This window comes from Juglans regia, chromosome 10 (genome assembly GCF_001411555.2).
Source record: "Juglans regia cultivar Chandler chromosome 10, Walnut 2.0, whole genome shotgun sequence".
NCBI lineage: Eukaryota > Viridiplantae > Streptophyta > Magnoliopsida > Fagales > Juglandaceae > Juglans > Juglans regia.
In genome coordinates, this window is record NC_049910.1 from 7,185,540 (window position 1) to 7,207,521 (window position 21,982).

At 36.5% G+C, this 21,982-nt stretch overlaps 3 protein-coding genes across 3 annotated transcripts; 2 read left to right on the forward strand and 1 right to left on the reverse strand.

The window, feature by feature from the left end:
• Positions 1 to 1,392: 1,392 nt before the first annotated feature.
• Positions 1,393 to 2,187, reverse strand: LOC108985507 (protein FAR1-RELATED SEQUENCE 5-like). Its single transcript, XM_018957832.1, has one exon. The coding sequence runs from the start codon at positions 2,185 to 2,187 to the stop codon at positions 1,393 to 1,395; it is 795 nt and encodes a 264-aa protein (XP_018813377.1).
• Positions 2,188 to 5,088: 2,901 nt separating this feature from the next.
• On the forward strand, positions 5,089 to 6,489 carry LOC108985508 (vinorine synthase-like). Its single transcript, XM_035695105.1, has one exon. The coding sequence runs from the start codon at positions 5,089 to 5,091 to the stop codon at positions 6,487 to 6,489; it is 1,401 nt and encodes a 466-aa protein (XP_035550998.1).
• A 13,716-nt stretch (positions 6,490 to 20,205) lies between these two features.
• LOC108985511 (60S ribosomal protein L27) lies at positions 20,206 to 20,950 on the forward strand. The gene has a single exon (XM_018957838.2). The coding sequence runs from the start codon at positions 20,294 to 20,296 to the stop codon at positions 20,699 to 20,701; it is 408 nt and encodes a 135-aa protein (XP_018813383.1). The 5' UTR covers positions 20,206 to 20,293; the 3' UTR covers positions 20,702 to 20,950.
• The last annotated feature ends 1,032 nt before the right edge of the window (positions 20,951 to 21,982 follow it).

Below are 21,982 nucleotides of genomic sequence, written 5' to 3' on the forward strand. Positions count from 1 at the left end.
TATCTCCTCCATCTCGCTAAAAAGCAAATAACAAAAAATAAAACATATTTGCCAATCTCGGCAGTATTAAATTTCAAATATACATGTAAATCACAAATAAACATGTAAAGCAAAAAAAAAAAAAAAAAGTCCACCTGTTTGTGTTTCCCCTTCACTGCTGTTTTCTTTGTTTTCGCTTGAACTTTATGCATGCGTTTCTCCTTCCCCGATGCTCTCCTCAGCGATGGGGGTTTGCCTTTCCCTCTAACAGTTAGTAGATCGAGTATTTTTTGTGAGCTACCACCTATAGTTGTGTCATTTGCCGTACAACCAACATTGGAACCCGTGACCTTCATCGATGGGGATTCTTGGTTGTCACCATATAAGTCAATTATTGTAAATAACTTCCCTGTTGCATCCGCATGATGCTTGTCTGAACCCGTTACAAGGGTAATCATTTTATAACAGATATTCAATAGACTTGAATATCGGTTTGCATTTGCCCGCTGATCCCCTGCATCAAAGCTGTGTATTAACGTATATCTCCTTTTGATGTCCTTCCTCCATCACTCTAAAATGTATCTTTCTGGCACAAATTTAATCTCGTTACATTTAAATACTACCAAAATGTGCCTACACAATATCCCTATCATCTAAAATAATCCACATGAACATTTTGCGATTATATCGTCCTCACTACATAGTATGTAACCCTCTTAGTAAACTCTTCAACACAAATTTCATCATCTATATGATATGTCTTTACAACACCGTCACTCTTAAGTAACTTCGGATCCATATCAATAATGCCGGTAATTTGCTGTTGAACTTCCTTGAATTTAGCATTCGTGTACAAATTTTAGAATCTTTTCTCAATTGGAGATCTAGATATACATGGAATAGTGACACTAAATGAGTGAAAGTCTGCTGCTGTTTATTCTCAATTTTCTTTTTAAACGCATTATTAAACTGGTTGACAAACTCTTTCAAGTTTGTCTTAGTATGTACATAACCGTCGAAAAAGGCATTCATGCTCTCGCTCCGCTGTGTTGTACTCATTCCAGCCCAAAATACGTCTTTCAAGAATGTCGGTACCCAATGTTGACACTCAGCATATAAACTTTGCAGCCATGCATTCTCATGTAAGTTGTTCGTGGTGATTAGCTGATCCCAACTCACTTCAAACTCTTCAACACTTCGGGTGTTATACACAGATTTCATCAATGCAGTTTTCATCCCATTTTTATACGAAGCATGTGAGCTAAGCTTTTCAGAGATTTTCTTCAGTATATGCCACAAACAAAATCGATGTCAGCTTATTCGAAATATAATAACAATTGCATTTTTCATCGCTCTGTTCTGATCTGTGATAATAGCTCTCGGAACTATACCATCCATACACTTCAACCAGGTCTAGAATAACCAGACAAACGTCTCCATATCCTCACTGGATATCGATCTTGCACCCAACAAAATTGACTGGCCGTGGTGGTTTACACCAACAAATGGTGCAAAGGGCATCCCATATCTATTCGTCAGATATGTGGTGTCAAATGTGGTCATATCACAGAAATACTGATATCCTGCCCTACTACAGGGGTCTGCCCAAAATACATTATTTAACCTTCCATTATCATCTAAATCCATCAATGTAAAGAACCCAGGATTTTTGTACCGCATCCTTAAAAAATATTCTTGAAGCACTCCAACACCACATTTTCCTAGTCGCAGATGTCTTGCCTTGTTGATATAACTTCGACAATCCTTTTCAAAAAACGGGAGGTTCTCGAATCCACCTGCCCTAACAACAAGAGATTTGAAACTCTTATTCATCCAGATGTCAGCCAAATCGTTTGTATCTAGGATTCTTTTTACGAAGTCACTCACTTCTCTATTACATCGGAAGAAGCAGGATTTAATTGGATTGAGGCCGTGGTTATGAATATTATGAACTGTTGTCAACTTAAACTTTCCATCAACTTTTAAGTCATTAATCTTTGCCTTACATTTTGTCTTTCTTGTCGGTCGTGGTCTGGCGACATTCAAGATCTTATTACAGGCCTTTCCACCACGGGCACAACCAAGAGTGGCATATCTAACATTACCATCCTCTCCCTTCTCAATCCTTCTTGTCATCACTCCAAACTCACATTTCTTTGCATACTGCTTATAATAACTCATTACTTCTTCAAAAGAATTAAACTCCATCCCCGACTTTGGCTCCTCAATCGTACCAACTTCATCCTCTAACTGAGATGTCCCGATAGTGCCATCCTTTGTATCTCATGAATCTGGTTTATCTTCGTCTTCATTTTCAACTCTAGAGCAGGTACATAGAATATCAGTTTCCCTACACTTGGATGTTTCCTCTACACCAACTCTTCTGCTCGTAGCGGAGATTGTAGTAACGAATGGAGTCGGGTAACCAATATTCTACAAAAAGAACAAAACATTACACTTTAACAAAAAAAAAAAAAAAACTTTAAAAAAAGAAATACATGAACACAGTTGCATCACCATTTGAATATTGCTTGGATATTGGTAGCCATCTGGATATGGCAAAAAAACAGGTGATCCGTAGCAATTGGTCCATAGTAACCATGCATGTAATTTGTGAAGTTTGGACAAGTTGATGGTATATCTTTATTACTTTTTCTCATTTTTCAATAAAGAAAAGATAACTTTCCAGGACCCTGAAACAAATAGTCACTCTTAAGTAGATAATTCATCATTACTATCCATGAGTAAAATAGTCACAAATAGCTACTATTCCAGGGGTTTGGGCATATCATGTCCTCTTGAGTTATTAAAGCCGCACCAAGCATTCAATAGGTTATGCGTATTACAAGTTTAGTTTATCAATATTACAAGTTTTCATCAAACCAAAAAAATAACTCAATGGTTTGGCATTGCCAAGGTTCTTAAGGGCTGCTTTAAGAACCCCCTATCCCCACAAATTTGGGCTGCTTGCTTAATGATAAGAATGATATCATCTTTTAGCATGCATAATTTTCAACATGTCCTTTCTTCTAGCATGCATTCATCTCATGCAACATCACTGCATCTGGCGTCAAATGAAATCACTTTCACAGATTCGAATTCCAAAGCAAACAGAAAAATGAAACAACCAATTGACAAGAAAAAGAAAGCTGTTTCAAAATTCATAGTGCAAAATCACTGTTTCATGATCATTTTTTTGTCATTATAAGAGGTTGTTTACACAAAACATAGAACAACACACTTGAATAACCTAAGAACATATGTTCCTTAATTTGGTTAAACATTATCTGCCTACAATTTACATATGACCATGACCAAAACATAATCAACATAATCAACAAAAAAATTACATATCAGGTTGTGTATTACATACTAACTCAAATGAATATTACCCCTCCTGAGTGCAAACAGATTTTCTCTTAAAAATATGGAGCCGTTGAGTATTAAAATCAAATGATGATGGAAGTACTCCATTTGAGTACTCCATTCGAGTACATAAATTACATCAAACTAAATACATTTACATTTTTCATTCATATGAAGATTAGTTTTAGTTTCTGGTTAGGCTTAGATGCTCAAAACAGAGAAATGATAAAATCATTCAAGCTCAAGCACATACAATAGAGCCTTAGGAAACTGATATTCAACGATGCCCGTGACAGCCACCCCCAACGACGGCAACGACTGCTACCCACAATGACACCAACACGAGATTCGGCTCACTTGCTACCCATAACGACGCCAACAAGAGATTCAGTTCAGTGTCTACCCACAACCACGCCAAGACTCAGTCGCTATCCACAACGATGCCAAGAATCAGTCACTACCCACAATGACGCCAAGACTCAGTGGCCACCGACAACAACGCCTACACGGGATTCAGCAATGACGCCTACACTGGATTCGACAACGACGTCAAAGACTGACGGGATTTGGCTGGATTCAGTGGCTTTCGGTTGTCAAGGGATCTCGTTCCGTTCTGGGTTAGCACGGTTTCATTTTGGCTTTTGTTCCGTTCAAGATTTTGATTTCTGAAGGAGAAAATGGATTCCCGCATTTTATGTTTTGTATTTTTTTTTTTAATAAATCGGTTGACGATTCCCCACGTGTACCCATCTCGTATACCTATAGAAAAACTGTTTCAAAATATTAATTGCTATATGGCTTGCTTTGGTTACCAAGATCATATAATTATTACAATTTTATCAAATTTCTATAAAACATAAAGAAAGAGGATTTTCTAGAAGGAAAATCGTTTGTGCAAACCCGGAGAGTGCAACCTCTTTCAAAAAACTGAAGCCATACCCCCGAAATTTGTAAAACGCCCATGGTTAGGGCCGGTCTGGTCATGAGCGATTAATTTGAGGAATGGAATATATATAAAACGGCCATAGTTATGGCATGTTTAATTTGGACAGAGCTAATTAACTAAGTTATAAAGGATATAGTACGTGGATGCATGGGCGCGCGGCTTAATTGGGTGCCGGTGCTGCATGCATATTGTTATATATGCCCTTTACGTGAGAGGCATCCATCCATCCAGCTCCCAGAATAGTTAGCAGTACTGAACAAGACAGCAGGCTTGTCTTTTTCAGTTGAGTTTTGATGTTATGTTAGGTAGATTTTCTCGCAGAATCCCTCTCAATCTCCATGATAATTTTCTCTTTCCCGGCTGGACACAACCGAACGTACATTATGCCTGCAAACAGTTTGGTACGTACTAATTAATCAGGATTTTTGATATTCTTTAAAACATCCATGCCATCTCTTTCTGATGATCAATATCTCTTCCATCGCTTCCTATCGGCCTTCTTCCCCATTTTTTTTTTCTCTTTTGATCTGATCTCAAGACCAAAGTACTGCAGCTAGCTAGCTAGCTAACCAGAAATCCCACTCACAGATCATCATCGATCGCCAGTACATTCTCTCCAGATCACAATAAAAAAACCGGTGGTTAATTATCAATGATTAAATCATGTCTTAATCTATTTGTTTGATCTTCTAGCTAGCTAGCCTTTGATCTTTACCAAGAGTACTGTTACAGACCTGATCCTGATCTATATAGAGACTGCGTACATGCTTTTGCAGAAAACAATTAGCTAGATGGCGATGGAAGTTGAGATAATCTCCAAGGAGAAAGTCAAGCCATCATCTCCAACACCATATCACCGAAGATACTTCAAGCTCTCATTCTTAGACCAATTTGCACCGCCCTTTTATACATCGACTATTTTTTTCTACCATTCTAATTATCCAGGCCAGAAGTACTTCAATCCGTTAGAAAGATCTTCTTGGCTCAAAAAGTCTCTAGCTGAAACCTTAACTCGCTTTTATCCCTTGGCTGGAAAACTTAACTTTGAAGATGTCTCCGTTGATTGTAACGATGAGGGCGTCAACTATATTCAAGCACGAGTCGCATGCAAGCTATCGCAAGTGGTAGATAAAGCTGATGGGAAGGCATTGCTCCCATTGCTCCCATTTGACGCCCACAAGGATTGCACAGGGCCCGGAGAGACAGTTCTCCTAGCAATCCAATACAGTATCTTTGAATGCGGTGGAGTTGCAATCGGCGTGATCGATTCACACAAGATCGCCGACGGAACATCACTTGCTACACTGATTAATGCATGGGCCAGCACGTCCCGAGGAGCTAGTCATGAAGTTACAAATCCCAGTTTTGATGCAAGCATCCATTTTCCTCGGACAGTTTTGCCGGAGTGGTTCAGTATGGTGCCACCGATGGAAAAAGAAAGGTTGTCGTCCAAAAGATTTGTATTCAAAAAATCCAGCATTGATGCTCTAAGAAAAGAAGCCTCCGTCGCGTTTGGTGCAGACGATAGGGGTCCGTCACGGGTGGAGGCTGTTTCAGCATTCATATGGTGGCGTTTGATGACGATAGCTCGGTCGAAACCAGGAGGCAAAGCAAAGCAATATGCAGTACGTCACGCCGTGAACTTGCGCCAAAGGATGGTTCCACGACTTTCGGAGCACTCCTTTGGGAATGTTTGGAATCTTGCGATCACAGCAGTACCGCCGACGGATGTTGAGAAAGATTATCCTTCTTTGACGAGACAGATCAGGAATTCTTTCAGCCAAGTCAGTGAGGAATACGTGAAGCATCTACAAGACGCAGATGCATTCTTGGAGACCACGAAAATGGAATTCATGGAGATGTTGAAGTTTGAGACAGAATTCTGCAACTTCACCAGTTGGTGCAGCTTTCCGGTCTACGATATAGATTTTGGGTGGGGGAAGCCGACTTGGGTGGCTTGTCCGACAAGGCCCTATAAGAATGTGATTCTGATTATGAGAAGCAGAGATGGTGAAGGAATTGAAACGTGGGTAAACCTTGAGGAGGAAGACATGGCCATGTTTGAACGTGACCCGAAGTTGCTCCAATTTATTGTGTCATCAGGAGCTAGAGATCAACGTCGAACTATCTTCTCTTGTCTGAAAAGCTATATTTGTAACTCGGCGTGGAAGAATTTTATTTATGTCTCAAGATGTTGACGATGAGCACCTGCCTTCTCTCAACGAAGTGAAAAGGAACAGATAGGAAGTGATTCATATTGGAAGTGATTCTAGATAAAGCCTGCTTGCAAGTCTGGCACAAATTATCCTTTATAAAAAAGTATATCTTATTAAAAAATAATAAATTTGAGCGAGGTTTGTACATATAATATTTCGTATTTATCTCTCAATTTTTTGGAACCCTCAAATTTATATTACAATTTGAAATAATATTTTTCTACCATATCCATCTTTTTAAATAGCTGCTAGAGATGCAAAAGAATTTCATAAAAGAATCTCTCACACTGATGTGACATACTTTCAGTGTGCCACGTTTCTTATTTTTTCTTTTTTCTTTTTCTCTGTCTTTCTCTCCACTCTCCCTATGCCTCATTGACGTTGCCGACGCATCCTCTCACCAATGTCGCTGCTAAAACTTCCTTGCCCCTTGCCGATGTCGCTGCCACACCCTTTACCTTCCTCAACCCTCGTAGACATTGCCCTTCACCGTAGCCCAATCATCTTTCTCGCCTGCTACTGCCCTCAAGGGTAGGTACTAGACTCTCTCTCTTTCTCTTCTCTCAGTCGGGCATAGGGGGTACGTGGGGAGGGGTTGGGAAAGGGAGAGGAAAGGGTGGAGGAGGGGAGAGGGGGGAGAAAGAGAGAGGAAAAAAAAGGGAGGGGTGAGACATGGCAGCTACATGATGAGTGTGTATTGGAATCCCTTTGTGGGATTCTTGTGTCTATAATATTTTTCTTTTAATTTTAAGGAAAGGGACAGAGACTAGCCAGGAGCCAAAGCCATGCACCTGCTTCTCCAACTCTTTTGAGTTATAATAATGCGGTGTTCAAATTTGAACAAACAATAACCATTGTTAACGGGATTATTGCGTGTCTATAGTATTTTTCTTTTAATTATAAGGAAAGGGAGATAGACTAGCCAGGAGCCAAAGCCACGCACCTGCACCTCTAACTCTTTTGAGTTCTAATAATGTGGTGTTCAAATTTGAACAAACAATAGCCATTGTTAACTATTTAGGGGATGTTTACAAACATTTTTCATCATATCTCATATCGTCCTATCTTATTTTTTTTTCAAACATCATTCAAATACAAATACTTTCAAACTAAATATTACAAAATTTTGAAACTAATCATTACAACTTTTACAAATTTTCATATAAAAAATAAAAAATAATTTAACTTTTCAAATTTCAAAAAAAAAATATTCTATTTTTTTATTCAACTTTTTTCTCTCGTTAATTTTCCAAACTCAATAAATACTTATTTCAAACTATCTCACTACTATTCATAAATTATCGATCTTACGATTATTCAAAAAAATTTCATCTTATCTCATTCCGCAAGCATCCCCTTAGTATATTTACTAATGACCTGTAATTTTGTTATTGGTTATATATATATGTATTTATATATATATCAAGTAGTGATTGCAACTTCTAACAATTAGTTGGATATGAGATAGTATCCTTTATAAGATACTTATAAAGTTGGGTATGAGAAAGTCACTCCAAAATATTATAAGATAGAGAGGATTTGTCTTATAAAGTTGGAGTATCCTGTATAAGATACATGTAGATGTATGGGTTTTATAAGATAGAGAGGAAGTATATGTAATAAGAACTTATAAAAAATATTCATCTGAAGTACATGTAGATCTATTCCGATTTGCTGATATCATAAGTACTTCTCTATGACTATTATTAAATGCTAAGTATATAGTACTATTGCCATATGCATGACCTTGATTATTTGTTTATGCTTTTATGATCTGTCATAAATGTGTGTTTATATATAATTTGGAGCTTTTTAATTGAAACTTAGTGCAAGTATCCATCATGAAGAGTTTGATATTAGTTTTGATATGCATTGTCTCAGCACATCCACTGTCTCCACAAAAAGATACAAAACTTCTCAAATCCATGTAAGATTGGGCTCCGACTCCGACGGAGTTGGAGTAGTTGTTTCCGACCTCCGACTCCAATTAGGGTCGAAGGTCACAATGTGTTCTGACTTTGACTCCGACTCCGACTCCGAAGGGAGTCGGAGTTCGACTTCAATCGGTGGTCGGAGCTCAGAGCCCAACTCAGAGTAGCTCACAGGATTCGGTGTTTATAGTTTACTTCCAGAATAAAAAATCAAGCAAAAACATGCAAAAAAAATCTTAGGCAGAAATAGAAAATGTATCTCATCTAATTCTCATGTTATAAAAGGAAAACAAATGTATGGATTAAAAGGGAGAAAGAGAGAGAAGATCGAAATGTTAGAAAAAAGTAAAACCTCTCAAGGCTTGGCATTGGACTCAAAGTGGTGCTCCTCGTCAAACTAAAACAAACAGTAGCACCAATTTGAAGAAGAAGTGAAGAACATTGAAGAAGAAGAAGTGAAGAACGGCGTAAGAGTCTAAGACTAGAGGAAGAAGTGAGAAATAGAGAAAGAGGTCTTGTGGGGTCTGACCGTCTGGGGAAAATAAATTGGGGATGAGTGAGTACGTTTGGGGGGGAGGGAGGGGGGGTCTTACGATGCCGTTTAATTAAAAGGCCTCTAAAATAAAAAGTGGTTCTCGTTGGGAAGTGGGGGGCCTCGAACTCCAGTAATGGAGTTGAATAAAAGGGCCAATAACCATTAGGCCAATGGAGCAACTTCTATTCATTTTTTAATATTAAATGTATTATATATATCTATCGAAGTTGTCCAGAGTATTGTTCAACTTCGAACTCCGACTATTTTTACTCTCTAACTCCGACTCTGAATTCTGACATTTCTTACTCCAATGGAGTCGGAATCGGAGTTGATGTCTGTTGGATTCGGAGTCGCAGGAGTTTTTGCCCACCCCTAGATCCATGCACACAATTTTTTCTGCTTTCTGGTTTAATTTTTCCCGTGCAAGTGGAGTAGCCACTATCTTCAAGTTTGATCTTTTCCTCTTCTTGGCACCATCTTGGCCAAGTCTAGATCGATATTATACTTATTTAAATGTGTATTTGGAGGCTTGATAAACCGGTGGGACCATGTTATGAACACTTGGGAATAGGTGTATGAAATCAAAGTGGTTGGATATGGCTTCAGTTTTAATTAGGCAGTAGGTTAATCTCCCGGATTACTTATTAGTCATCAGCTTTATTTTATTTGCTATAGTAATGTCCTACTAGCTAAGAAATAAATATTTTCTATTGGCTAACACAGTTAAGCACATGGTTTTTTTCAGGTAACTATGAGATACCATGCTGTGTGGATTAAGATGGGTTGTAGAATAACATGAATTGGAGAACACAAGAGCAACATGTGTTTGTTGGAGTAATGTGTGTAACGTCCCAAAATTATCATACATGTGCTTGGCAAAAGGATTTGTTATATTCATTCATTACAACAAATCTTGGTTTTTTCCGGGAATGATTGTGGTCGGAAAAAGTGTAGATTTCGTGGGAAATGATTTGTTTCCCACCAATTTGTGTGGTGGGAGACCTGTGGCATAAAACTAGTGGGGAAAAATTCTTTTTCCACCAAACTACAAGTTCATGGAAAAAGCTTTCTTTTACCCATGAACTATCGTGGTGGTTAAAACTTTTTTTCTTCCTGGCAAATAAGGTTTCATCTGGTGAGAAATAACATCATTTTCCATGGAAAGAGGTTAAGGCAAAAAGTATTTACCCATGACATGTTTTCGTGGGAAAAAATTATTTGCCCATAAAATACTTTCCTGGGAAATAGATATTTGCCACACAGTATTTCATTAGAAATACTTATTTACAGACAAATGTTATCGCGGGAAATAATCACTTCTGACAAAAAAAATATTATGTGCCACGAGTTGCATTCATGGCAAATGCTAAGAGATTTTAGAAAAAAAAAATTGTAAAATACAAAAATGAGACTGAGCCAAAAATAATCAAAACAAATAGTCTAATATGGGCTAAAATAAATGTATCGAAATCTTAGAGATCCAAATTCACGTTTATAATAATTTAAAAAAAAAACATGTAAAATTGTGCTAACATAAAAACTTCTAATTAGAACCTAAGAGAGGAAATTGTCCATATAATTTATACACATACACCATACAACCAGAAAACTTAATAAGTTACAATTCATGGCTCTACAAAACCACAATCATACAATCCATTCAAGCTTGGGTAATTCCTTCCTGTACTTGAGTTCTATTTGCAAACATTGATGTATTGTCGTGGTCTTAATTGACCGGTTAACCCAGTGGACTTCTATGTAAATTAATGTATTAATTATGTTATATATAATGTTGATTATCTTAATTTTTGGCTAGAATTATTTGATATGGTGTTGGTTTATTTGTTGATGGTTTGTTGAGTTGGAAGAAGTTCAATATAGTGATGTTTTCTGATTTGATTGTATTTGTTTGTGGGATAATTAATTATCTTATAAAAAAATTGTAGGAAACAAGTTTTTTTCTACAAGCAGATTTTGCTAGGAATTTCCCTTATTAAGAAGAGTTGATGTGGTCGCAAATAGGTTATTTGCACAATAGTATTTCCCACAACAAATTCAATTCATGGAAAAACTGCCTTTTGTGACTAATATTGGTAATGGATAATGTATATTCCCAACTGACCAAGTACTCTTGCTGATTGGTGGGAAATAATTATTTCCACCAAAATCAAAATTTGTCATGGAAATAACTCTTTTCCCATGAATGATGTGCCTAAAAAATAAAGTTGATTCAACTTTTTGCCACGAAGAAACTTCATGAGGTTAGTATCACACATGACTGGTGTTCATGGTAAATGCACATTTTTGAACAATGTTAGAAGTGGTAAACAACTTTTCCCGACTACCAAATTTTGGTGAAAAATACTAATTTCTACCAGATTTCGTCATGGTAGAATATCTATTTCCATGAATATTGTGCATGAGAAAAACATTATTAGACAACTTTTTTCACAAACAAGTGTCATGAGTAAACACTTTTGCCACAACCTCTTCTTATGGAGAATGATATTATTACCACATCATACTAGATGAGACCTTATTTGCCATGAAGAAAAAACCTTTAATCGCCTTGGATGTCGAAGGAAAAAGAAGGCTTTTCCCATGAACTTGTGGTTTGATGGAAAAAACTCTTTTTTCTCTAGTTATATGACACGAGTCTCCTGCGGAACAAATTGGTTGAAATTTTTTTTTTCTCACTAAGGATATACTTTTTCCCACGACTGTCACTCCCGAGAAAAAGTAGTATTTGTTGTAGTGGATATTAAATGTGAGATTCAGTAACTAATTCATTGTGTTCAATAAAATCAGTAAAGGCAGCGTTAACCACTCGTTAATTTGGAAATTAGAAACTCATGGAACCATATTAATAAAATTGGGATTCCGTTAAAAAAAATATTGCTTTATTAGAATGTGTAATGACTCGTCTTATATATGCTTTGTCTCTCTGATATCCTTTAATTGTTAGAACAAGTAAAAATGTAACACCCCGTATTTTAGTGTATTTTAATGAAGAAATTATTTATATTGATTCAGAATTTATTCCCTTGTTTTAAAATTATTGGATTTTTAATTAGGCTATTTTTATGATTTTTAGTTTACGAAAGTTATTTTTTGAAGTGCTTTCTTTAAATTAATTATTGTTATGCGTTTAAATTTCTTCTCGAATTAAATTAACTTGTTGGGTTTAATTATTTATTTTCATTTTAATCACTGGGTTTGAATTATTTTATTTCACTTGCTGTTTTAAAATCGTTTCCGTTGGATCATTTTTGTGACCCAAGTTATGAGGATTGGACCTCATTTCTTTCCCTATATTTTCTTTTTCTTCTTTTCTTTTCTTTCCTTTTTCTTCTTCTCTCCTGGCCATCTCCCGCGCGCGAGCTTCTTCTCTCTCTCTCTCTTGCCGTGCATTGGTCTCTTCCCCAGCCCGCCGCCGTCGCGCCGCCGTGCGCGACACCGCCCACCCTATCGTGCTCCCCACCGGCCGGTGACCTCACCCCTCCAATCTCAGCCTCCCTTGTGTCGTCGTTAGCCACCACGAACCCATTGAAGCCGCGACGTTCCATGCACCACTGCGCCGCCGTCGCACCACCTCCGGCCACCATCTTCCTATCACTTCATCCCCGACCTCTTAGCAACCCAATGGACCCAACCCCGGCTCCGATCTGTCACCGGTGAAGCACAACCAAGCCCATCTCCAATTTCGGCATTTTTGGCCTAAAAACACCCCTTGCGCCGCCACCCACGGCAAACCACCACCACCATTGGCTTCACTGACCTTTCTAGGCCCTACCCTATCAATCTCGGGTCTTCGTTTGCACCCGTTGGAAAGTAGGTATCTGTGACCCACGGCCACAGTGTATTTTGCACTGTTCCGCAGCTGTTTTTCCACTTCTTGCGCCTACGTGATCCTCCAGAATTTATTATATAGCATTGTAAGTATTTTTCGAAAAATTCTCGTGAATTTAATGTATTTTTGCACATGCACATTACACTGTATTTAATTGCTGATTGGTTTTGCCGGACTGAGTCCGAGGAGTAACGGGGTTGATTGGATTGGGTGATGGAGTTGTTAGTATGATTGGTTTAGATTATGAGATTTGTTGGCTGTTCGGGTTTAAATATTGGTGTTTTGTGTATGACGTGGGTTGTGGCGGATATTGATGATTTTAAGAAGTGATGATATATTTTGGGATTATGAAGGTTTTAAGTTTTGAGGAATTTAAAACAGGTTATTTAAGAAACTTAGGTTTAAATATCGAAATACATGATTGATTGGAAACTTACGGAAATTATGTGATTATCTTTATAGGTGACGATTTATAGTCGACTCGACATATTTGAGGAAAATTCTGGAAAAGTTAAGTCGTCCAGGTAAGTGGGGTTCCTATGCTAGATTTGCATAAAAAGAAACGAACTGAGGTTGGTTTGTAAAAATGTGCATGTTGTTTTAAAAAGAAAAAGTGAAAAACAACCTCAGTATATGTTTTGCATTCCCTCATGAAATACGTATGAAAGAGAAAAGAAATGCTTTTGATATGAAATGTGTAGACATGAGCAATATTTGACATGTTTATGAAATATGTAAAAGAGCGAATATGATATCATTGAAATTTTTATGCATGTGATATGAAATGATTTGGATCTGTTTTTGATCAAATAGAAATGATATGAATATGTTTCGCACGTGTTTTGATATGATATGGATATGATAAAATTTTGGCATACTTATCTGTTCTGAATATGGTTCTGATATGATGATACTGTTCACGTGATATGGTTGGTACCACCATGATATGATATGAGTGCACTCACTTTGGAAACAAAGTGGTCTTTTTACGTGTTCTTTTCTGTGTGCACACTCGGGACTCCGAGATTGAAAAAGGGGAAGTTCACTACATGATACTGCCTGGTTTGGCCACCGGGGATAGCACAACCCTACCACGGGGGTTAAACATGGTATATGATATGATATGATAAGATGAAGATGTTCAGTTATGTTATGCCAAAGCGTTTTTGAATATGAAATGGATCCTCAAATATGAATTGTTGACTTTAGTATGAAATGTTTGAAAAGTCGCTCTGATTTTCTGATAACACGTTTTCTGAGATCTGCATATAAAAATAAAATGTTTTGTTTCTGCATATTGAACTTTCTGAAAAGGCTCATGTTTACATGCTAGTATATGTTCTTTGCTTACTGAGTTGTTGATAACTCACCCCTTATCTCCACCATCTTTTTCAGATGATTTGAATGTTTCAGTTGAGGATCAAGGATTTGGAGCAAGGGTGATAAGAGTTAAGAATGATGGTTTAAGCATATATAGAAGGTTTATATGGGTAATGAAAATTTTCATTCAGTAAGCTTGTTGTGTTCTGATGTTGTGATTTGTCGGGAGATTGATGTTTATATTAAGACTTTGTCTTCTCTTAGAATCGTTATTCTGGAGTAAGTGATGTAAATATATGAGTATTTTGTGCGATAGAGAAAAATTAGAGTATGTACTATGTGGAAGAAAAATTATTTTTAAGTGACATGAGTTAACTCTCCGGATCCTTGGGTACGGGGCGTTACAAAAAATCCATGTTATGGTCCCCTTCTATATACACGTCTATATATGGAATTTTGTAAAATCCAAACATGCAAATAAAATTTATCAAGGAATTGCATTATATATACATAACGATTATTTACAACGAATTATTTATAATGAAAATGATTATTTGTAACAAAAATGACTAATTTTGAAATCCCTGAGAAAGTATACAAGAAAAGAACAAATCACTTTTATTATGAGTAATAATAGATATAGTTGTGGAGTGCACAAACGTCAGACAATCATTTAAAAGAAAGAGTGGAATCTACTATTAAAAAATTAATTTTTTTTTCACATGAGTCTCGTAGTTACTCACTTTTTTTAAAAGAATTGCGTGACGTTTGTGTGCTCCACAACTGCAAATATCATTTTTCTCAACAATCCTAATTCATAGCTCAGGAGTCCCTTTCTTCATCACACTACAACAGATGCCCCTTTTTGCGTCTAATCTTTTTGCGGCAATCATATTTATCGTCACTAACAATGCTTTTTCAGCATTTGCGAGGTGTTATCCATTGTGAAGGAATATCCATAGCAATAAAAATATTTTTGTTGCGATTGACTTATCGCCTCAAAAGACATTGTCGAGAAAAGCCTTTTGGAGCATCTATTACATTATTACGGCGATGCTCTTGCGTCGCTAATACCAATAGAGATTTTATTAAAGGTTGCGGCGACAGTGGGCTGATGCAAAAAGCGATGTCCCCCTTTTAAGATAATCTCTGCCCTTTCGATAGTTCAGTTTTATATCTTTGCTAATGTTTGAAATAGATCATGTTGAGCTTATAAGAGCTATATCTTACAACTCTCAGCTGTACTTTAAGGGGGGAGATTCATTGGAAGGGATAAGGGTTGAGTAGTAAAAGACTGATTGGTTATATATACAAAAGTTACTTCAAAATTATTTTTGTAGTATGGGTGGTAGTAGAGAGTTTATATATTTGTGTGTTTACAATACCTTTTTAAAAAAATGTTTTGGTAAAAAGGTAGTACCTTATTTACAGTCGGTTCTCTAAGTGGGAATTCTTGTAGTTATTATAAGGCTTCTAATTGATATATTATTTGGATGCGGCAAAAGTAACCAGTAATTAATACTGCTTTTTGTGACAATGGCGCGAACTATTAGAGGAAGAAGACGTGGAAGGGGTAGAGACTACACAGGTATTGGACCTTCGTCAACAATACAATACTCGCAATTGCCACCCCATAATGGACAAAGACTGCAAGATGAGAGTGAGTCATCCGATGACTCAAGTCAACCACCAGATGTTGTATTTGAAACCGAGTTTCCAAACCAAAGGGTGGATCCAGGTAGCCTGATTTGTGCAGGTTTGAATACATTATAAAATAGCTTAACACGTGAGATGAAGTTGTTTTATTTGAGGTCGAAGTTGCTATATAGGTGCACATTGTCTTTAGTACACAAATATGACCACTATTATTTTATAACGGTATTTTTTGCCACATGAAACATTTAGTATCTATGGGTAAGAAACGTGGCCGGGGACCAGCAAAGTCAACACTGTTTGACAAACTTCGAAAGGTAGGTCCCATTCCTTTGCTCATCAAGGATGGGGATACGAAGGTCTCATGAGAGAGCGCATCAATATTTGCTGGACATGTGTCATGGATAGTGAAACATCATGTGGACATGAGCTACCCTCGATGGAATGATGTGCCTGAGGTTGAACAAGAGGAGCTATGTAGTTGTGTCAAAGTAAGCAAAACTCTTTCTTCCTGCTATAGTTTACATTTAAACATTTTCATTGTTATAGCATTATAATATGGATGCCTCTGGCATTTGCATTTAGGCTGATTTTATAATTTCATGGGAAAAGTCAAACCATTGTAAGATGGTTTTAAACCACTGCAGAAGAGATTCCATGCCTTCCACTATGAGCTACATAAACTATACCTGGGCTATGGAAGTAAAAACGAGGCCCTCAATAACTGCCCATTGTTGGTTACTGAAGACATTTGGCGAGTGCTATGCAATCAATGAGGGAGTGAGGAGTTCAAGGTAAAAAGGCCACCTTAGAACTCAGATTTGTGTGAAGTCCTTCATTATGTTAAATCAATTATTACACATCATTTTTTGCTGAATATTTAGTGTGTTGGTCCAAAGCTTATTGGTGGTTGTGGGGGGAATCAATGGTTTATCCACAGAAATTGTCTGAGCAAAACAAGGCTAATAGGAAGAAGCAGCAAATAAACCACACAGCTGTAAGGAAGTCCTTTGTTCGGCTACTAGAATAAAATGTAATGATTGTGTATTGACGGTATTTTAGGCATGTAATTTTAATTTGTGGCAGCTTAAAGTAATTTATTAAACTTAATGGCCTTCACACTAATTTGTTATTGTTGGATCAAGCAGGGTGATAGTATAAGAAACGTTGTTGACTTCTTTAAAGAGTCACGCTGGTTAAGGAAGAAAAATGACTTTGTCACCAACATGACAGAATATCTTTATGTGAGTATTGTAAATATCTTAAGTTGGCATGTTATTATAATGAGGTGGAACGTCATTGCATTCATAATTACTTTTGCTATCCATTATGATTATAATTTTCCATAACCTAATTCTATTATTGTTGAAGAATCAAATGGTGGATAAGTTAAATGAAATGGACCCATAGAATCGGATGAGGAGGCAGCGGTAGAAGTCTTTAGGGAGGTTCTTGGGCATAGATCATGATATGCGAGGGGGTTGGGTGAAATGGTCATGCCTAATGCATCGAGTAGAAAGCAATGTGGGGAAAGTGCTGACAATGCATCGCAGGATGCTCAGTTTTACAAGGACCAATATGACGAATTACGATCAAATGTTCAAGACATTTTAGTGCAATAAGTAGAGTTTGAAAAATTCTTGACATTCTCCATTTCACAGTAACAATTCCAGGGAGAGTCTCCAAGGGAGTTGCATAAGTATTTAAAAATGTTGTTTTTTGGTATTTTTGTAAATTTTGCAGGGTCAAGATGGGAGGCCATTTTGGAAGCAATTGTAGACAATTACAAGTGGATTTCAGAACCATTGGCTAGTATTATAAATTGCAGTTGGGACTTTTGAAGGGTGCTTTATTTTGGAAGCAACTGTATAGTTTTTGTGGTGGCATGTTCAAAGTTGACTTCATTTGATTGTAATGGGAGGACTACTCCTATAGAGAACGTTGATTTATTTTGGATTGCCATGAACAATTTTCATGATTTTGTGGTTGGAGCACAGAAGAGGGACTGATCTCCTACAGGACATACCTTTAAGTTTTCTTCTGGTGTCACACAAACTCTCCTTATAAATTTGAAACTAGGGGTTTGAGGTAACTAAATTCCACAGCCTCTGAAATTGATGCTTGTAATGTGTTTCTATAAATTAGTAAATTTGTGTTGTTGAGGGGGAAGATATGTGTAAGCCAAGCTGTGTGATATGTATGACTAGATTTATATAAAAAGTATAAAGGTTATGAAAACAAAGCTGATAGTTTTTTCTTAATACACCAATTGGGGCTGCACGAGAATGGTAACTTGAAAGCTAGGATTCTGATGACCAGGAATAAACTACGATGTTTGGGCTGCAGACAAAGAGGGCTTGCTATATTTATGCAATATGAACTAATTCCCATGCGTCAATGAATAAGACAAAGGGGATTGTGCTATATGCAATTATAATGTCGGTGTTAAACTGTTTATTGTTGTTTGCTATATTGCTTTCACTAGTTATTTGTGTACATGATATTAAGTTCTGGTCCAATACTTGATTGAATGGTAGGAATTAATCCAATGCTCATATGAGATCTGTGTATAGTACTCTATATGGTTGGAATATAAATATAATATGACATATGTGTTCATTGTGCTATTTATTAGTAATTGAGATTTTATACGTGATTTGTGTACATAGTCTCATTTTCCCATACTCTAGGTTTACCAAATTGGTATGGTGGGATCTGTGTACCTATAAAATTAATTGTGCTAGTTTTACCAAGACTAGTATAAGAACAGATGCCCCAAAAATATTCACTATAATTTTATTCTTCATGCAATATAGGGTAAAAAAAATATTAACAACGTTGTTACTGCAATAAACGATGTTGCTAATTATTTTTTTGTGTCTAAGTTTATTTGCTATGAGAATATCGCCTGAAAGGGCCACCAAAATGTTTGGCTCTCAAATTAAGTCTTTTGTGATAGTTGTTAAATGCGGCGATTATTATTTTGTTTTTTGCGGCAACATACGATGATACATTTGCGATGACACCAGGTAGCCACTAATAATTCCTTGATGATCAGCTGACTTACATTTGCGGCACCAAATTGCAATTTGCGATGATAAAAATTTCGCTGCTAAATGATATATCTGTACCTAAACAAAATACAATTGCGGCGGCGAGAATTGCGCTGCTAATAATTAATTTTTTTTGGGCAAAATAATGACACAATTGCGACGTAAAAAAAATCGTAATTAGTTTTTTTAAATTATTTGGTTTTGTATATGCGGCATGGACTTCCCTTATTTGCAACATATTTGGACATAAATAGAAAAATGTGGCGAAGAAAGCTAGTATTTGTGGCGACAATATGCGCCGTGAAAAGGGGATAATGTTGTAGGATCAATGAATCATTTGCACCAATTTTAACTTTGTGCTTATTTTTTTTTTCAAAACTCGTTTGTTTTTACAACTATTCTCAACTCATTTCATTTCAACTAATTATTGTAACGTTACCAAATTTTCAAATAAAATAAAATAAACAATTCAGCTTTTTCAAATTAAAAAATAAAAATAATATTAAAAAAATATATTCTAACAATATTTTATTCAACTTTCATCTCAACTCATTTATAAAAAAGAAATTATGCATTTTCAAAGTAATATTCAAGTCTCTCTTTTAGCTTTTGATCAACGGATTTTGTTATTACGTATGAATCAAAATAATACGGTATTACCTCTTCTCGTGTTAAGATATAAAATAAATAATAAAATCTACCTCTTTCCATCAGTTTAAGTTTTTGGAACAAATAGTGATTTCACATGGTACTAGAGCAGAGATCTTGAGTTCGATCCCTGACTTTACAATCTATCACATCTAATTAAATATTTCACGTGTTGAGTCATCTATTGAGGAGGAGTCTGACTCGCACGTGAGAGTGAGAGTGAGTATTACAATATAAAATAAATAATAAAATCTACATTTTCCATCAGATTAAACTTTTAAAACAAACTATAATTTCACATCTTGCAACCCTTTCCAAACCTTCAAAAAGCTCAAACTTATTTATGCCATCAAAAAAATCAATAGAAATGCAAAAATAAGAAAACAAAAGTAAATGTTTTGGCCACATAACAAGGAATAAAAAATTATTACAGAAATTTAATTATAGGATAGATCGTCTAAAATTTTATTCTAAGACTGATAATGAATTGGATCCGACAATAATTAGATGTTTAATATTATTCAAAAAATTCATTTAGATCACTATATTTAACAAGGAATTCATGTACAAAATAATTTATTTTTATATTTTCTTCGTCATAACAACAGTTTATTTACAGAAATAAGGCCCAGTTCGTGTCCAGCCCAAGGCCCACTATGTAAGAACCCTAATCCCTTGAGCGACCAAGAGCTAAAGCTTCGTTATATAATGTGTCATTTTCTAGATCTCTAGGGTTTTACATCGCGGGGGGCGTGAAAGAGTCTGCGAAACTGCGAGAACAGCTTGTCCGGGGAAAATGGTGAAATTCCTAAAGCCAAACAAGGCGGTGGTCCTCCTCCAAGGAAGGTATGCCGGCCGCAAGGCTGTCATCGTTAGGGCCTTCGATGACGGCACCCGGGACCGCCCATACGGCCACTGTTTGGTCGCCGGGATCAACAAGTACCCCAGCAAGGTCATTCGCAAGGACTCGTCCAAGAAGACTGCGAAGAAATCACGCGTCAAGGCCTTCGTCAAGCTTGTCAACTACCAGCATCTGATGCCCACGCGCTACACCCTCGACGTGGATCTCAAAGACATCGTCTCCGTCGAGTCCCTCCAGTCCAGGGACAAGAAGGTCACGGCTGCCAAGGAAACCAAGAAGAGGCTAGAGGAGCGCTTCAAGTCTGGGAAGAATAGGTGGTTCTTTACCAAACTCAGGTTCTGAATTGGGTCGGTATCGTTTAGTGTGTTTTGGAAGAGCTGGGTCCGTTTCTATTTGGTCGTATTTCATGTTAGTTTGTTATCTGTCTATTAAGAAGACAGCTGTTTCTTCAAGTATTTTAATAGTTGTCTTAAGAAAGATTTTGGGTTTAATTTGATTTGTTCTGAACCGCTTTGAACATGTTTGGATGAGATATTCGATGGATTCTTCTCTCAACGCCGAGATTATACAATTTTATGACTTCTAGCTTACTTGATTCGTTTCGAAGTCTTTTGCTATTATTTTTGCTGGTTTTGTAGTGGGTGTTTCCTGATCTGCGTAATGTCCATTTGATTCTCATTGATTAGTGAGATTTCGCATATTATGTTTCTGTGGGGTTTGGTTTGATTTAGTATTTTCTCGTCTTTTTTGAAGATTTTTTTTTATCCATTTTAAAATTGATATGTTTGATTTCTGTGTATAATGATTCTCCTGGTGTTGGTCTTATTGATTGTTTGACTAGTATTGTATGGATCCTCATTTCTCGTGTACAGGTTGGGCTTGGATCTGCTGTTGATTACGTTTGTGTTTTGATTTCTAGTTATGCTTGATTTGGTTCGAAAGGTGGCATATTAGCCGATGAATTTGTTGATAATGTGGATATCTTCATGTTAGATACTTTTCGGTTGATTAAATAATGTTTCTTTGGATATTTAGATTAATAAAAAAGATGCACATGTCAAATGATATTACTGGGAGTTAAGCTTATACAGAAGCCTTATTATTTCACCAGCGATTGTTTTGCTTGGTTGCTCTTGGTTTGTTCATGTATATCCGATTTTATTTTCGCTTTCTGCCTATAAATGTACTTTATTAAGCAGGGGGCTTAAGTGATGAGTTTGTTTCTGGGTCTGATATGTTTCATTGCATTCTGACATTGTTCTTCGTGGATGTGAACGTCCTCGAGAGAGTTTGATAAATTTAGTTCCGAATATGTTCATATATTTTTATCTAGATAAATACGTAAGCCATAAATGAATTATATAAAAATAAACTCACAAAGTGATTTGCTTGATATGATACATCAGATTATAAAATTATTTTTATTATAAAGTAAATATAGCAGGATTGTATAAAGTCACGATAGTTAGCCTGAGATTACTTTTGTGTAAACTCTCTTGAGCTGCAGCACTTTTCTTTTATCTATGTTGGGAACGTTTAGTAGGTTAATAGAGCGATAGTGAAGATTGTTGTTAATATCTATTTGTCCTGGATTATTCGGCATGGTTTTGCAGTTTCTCATTA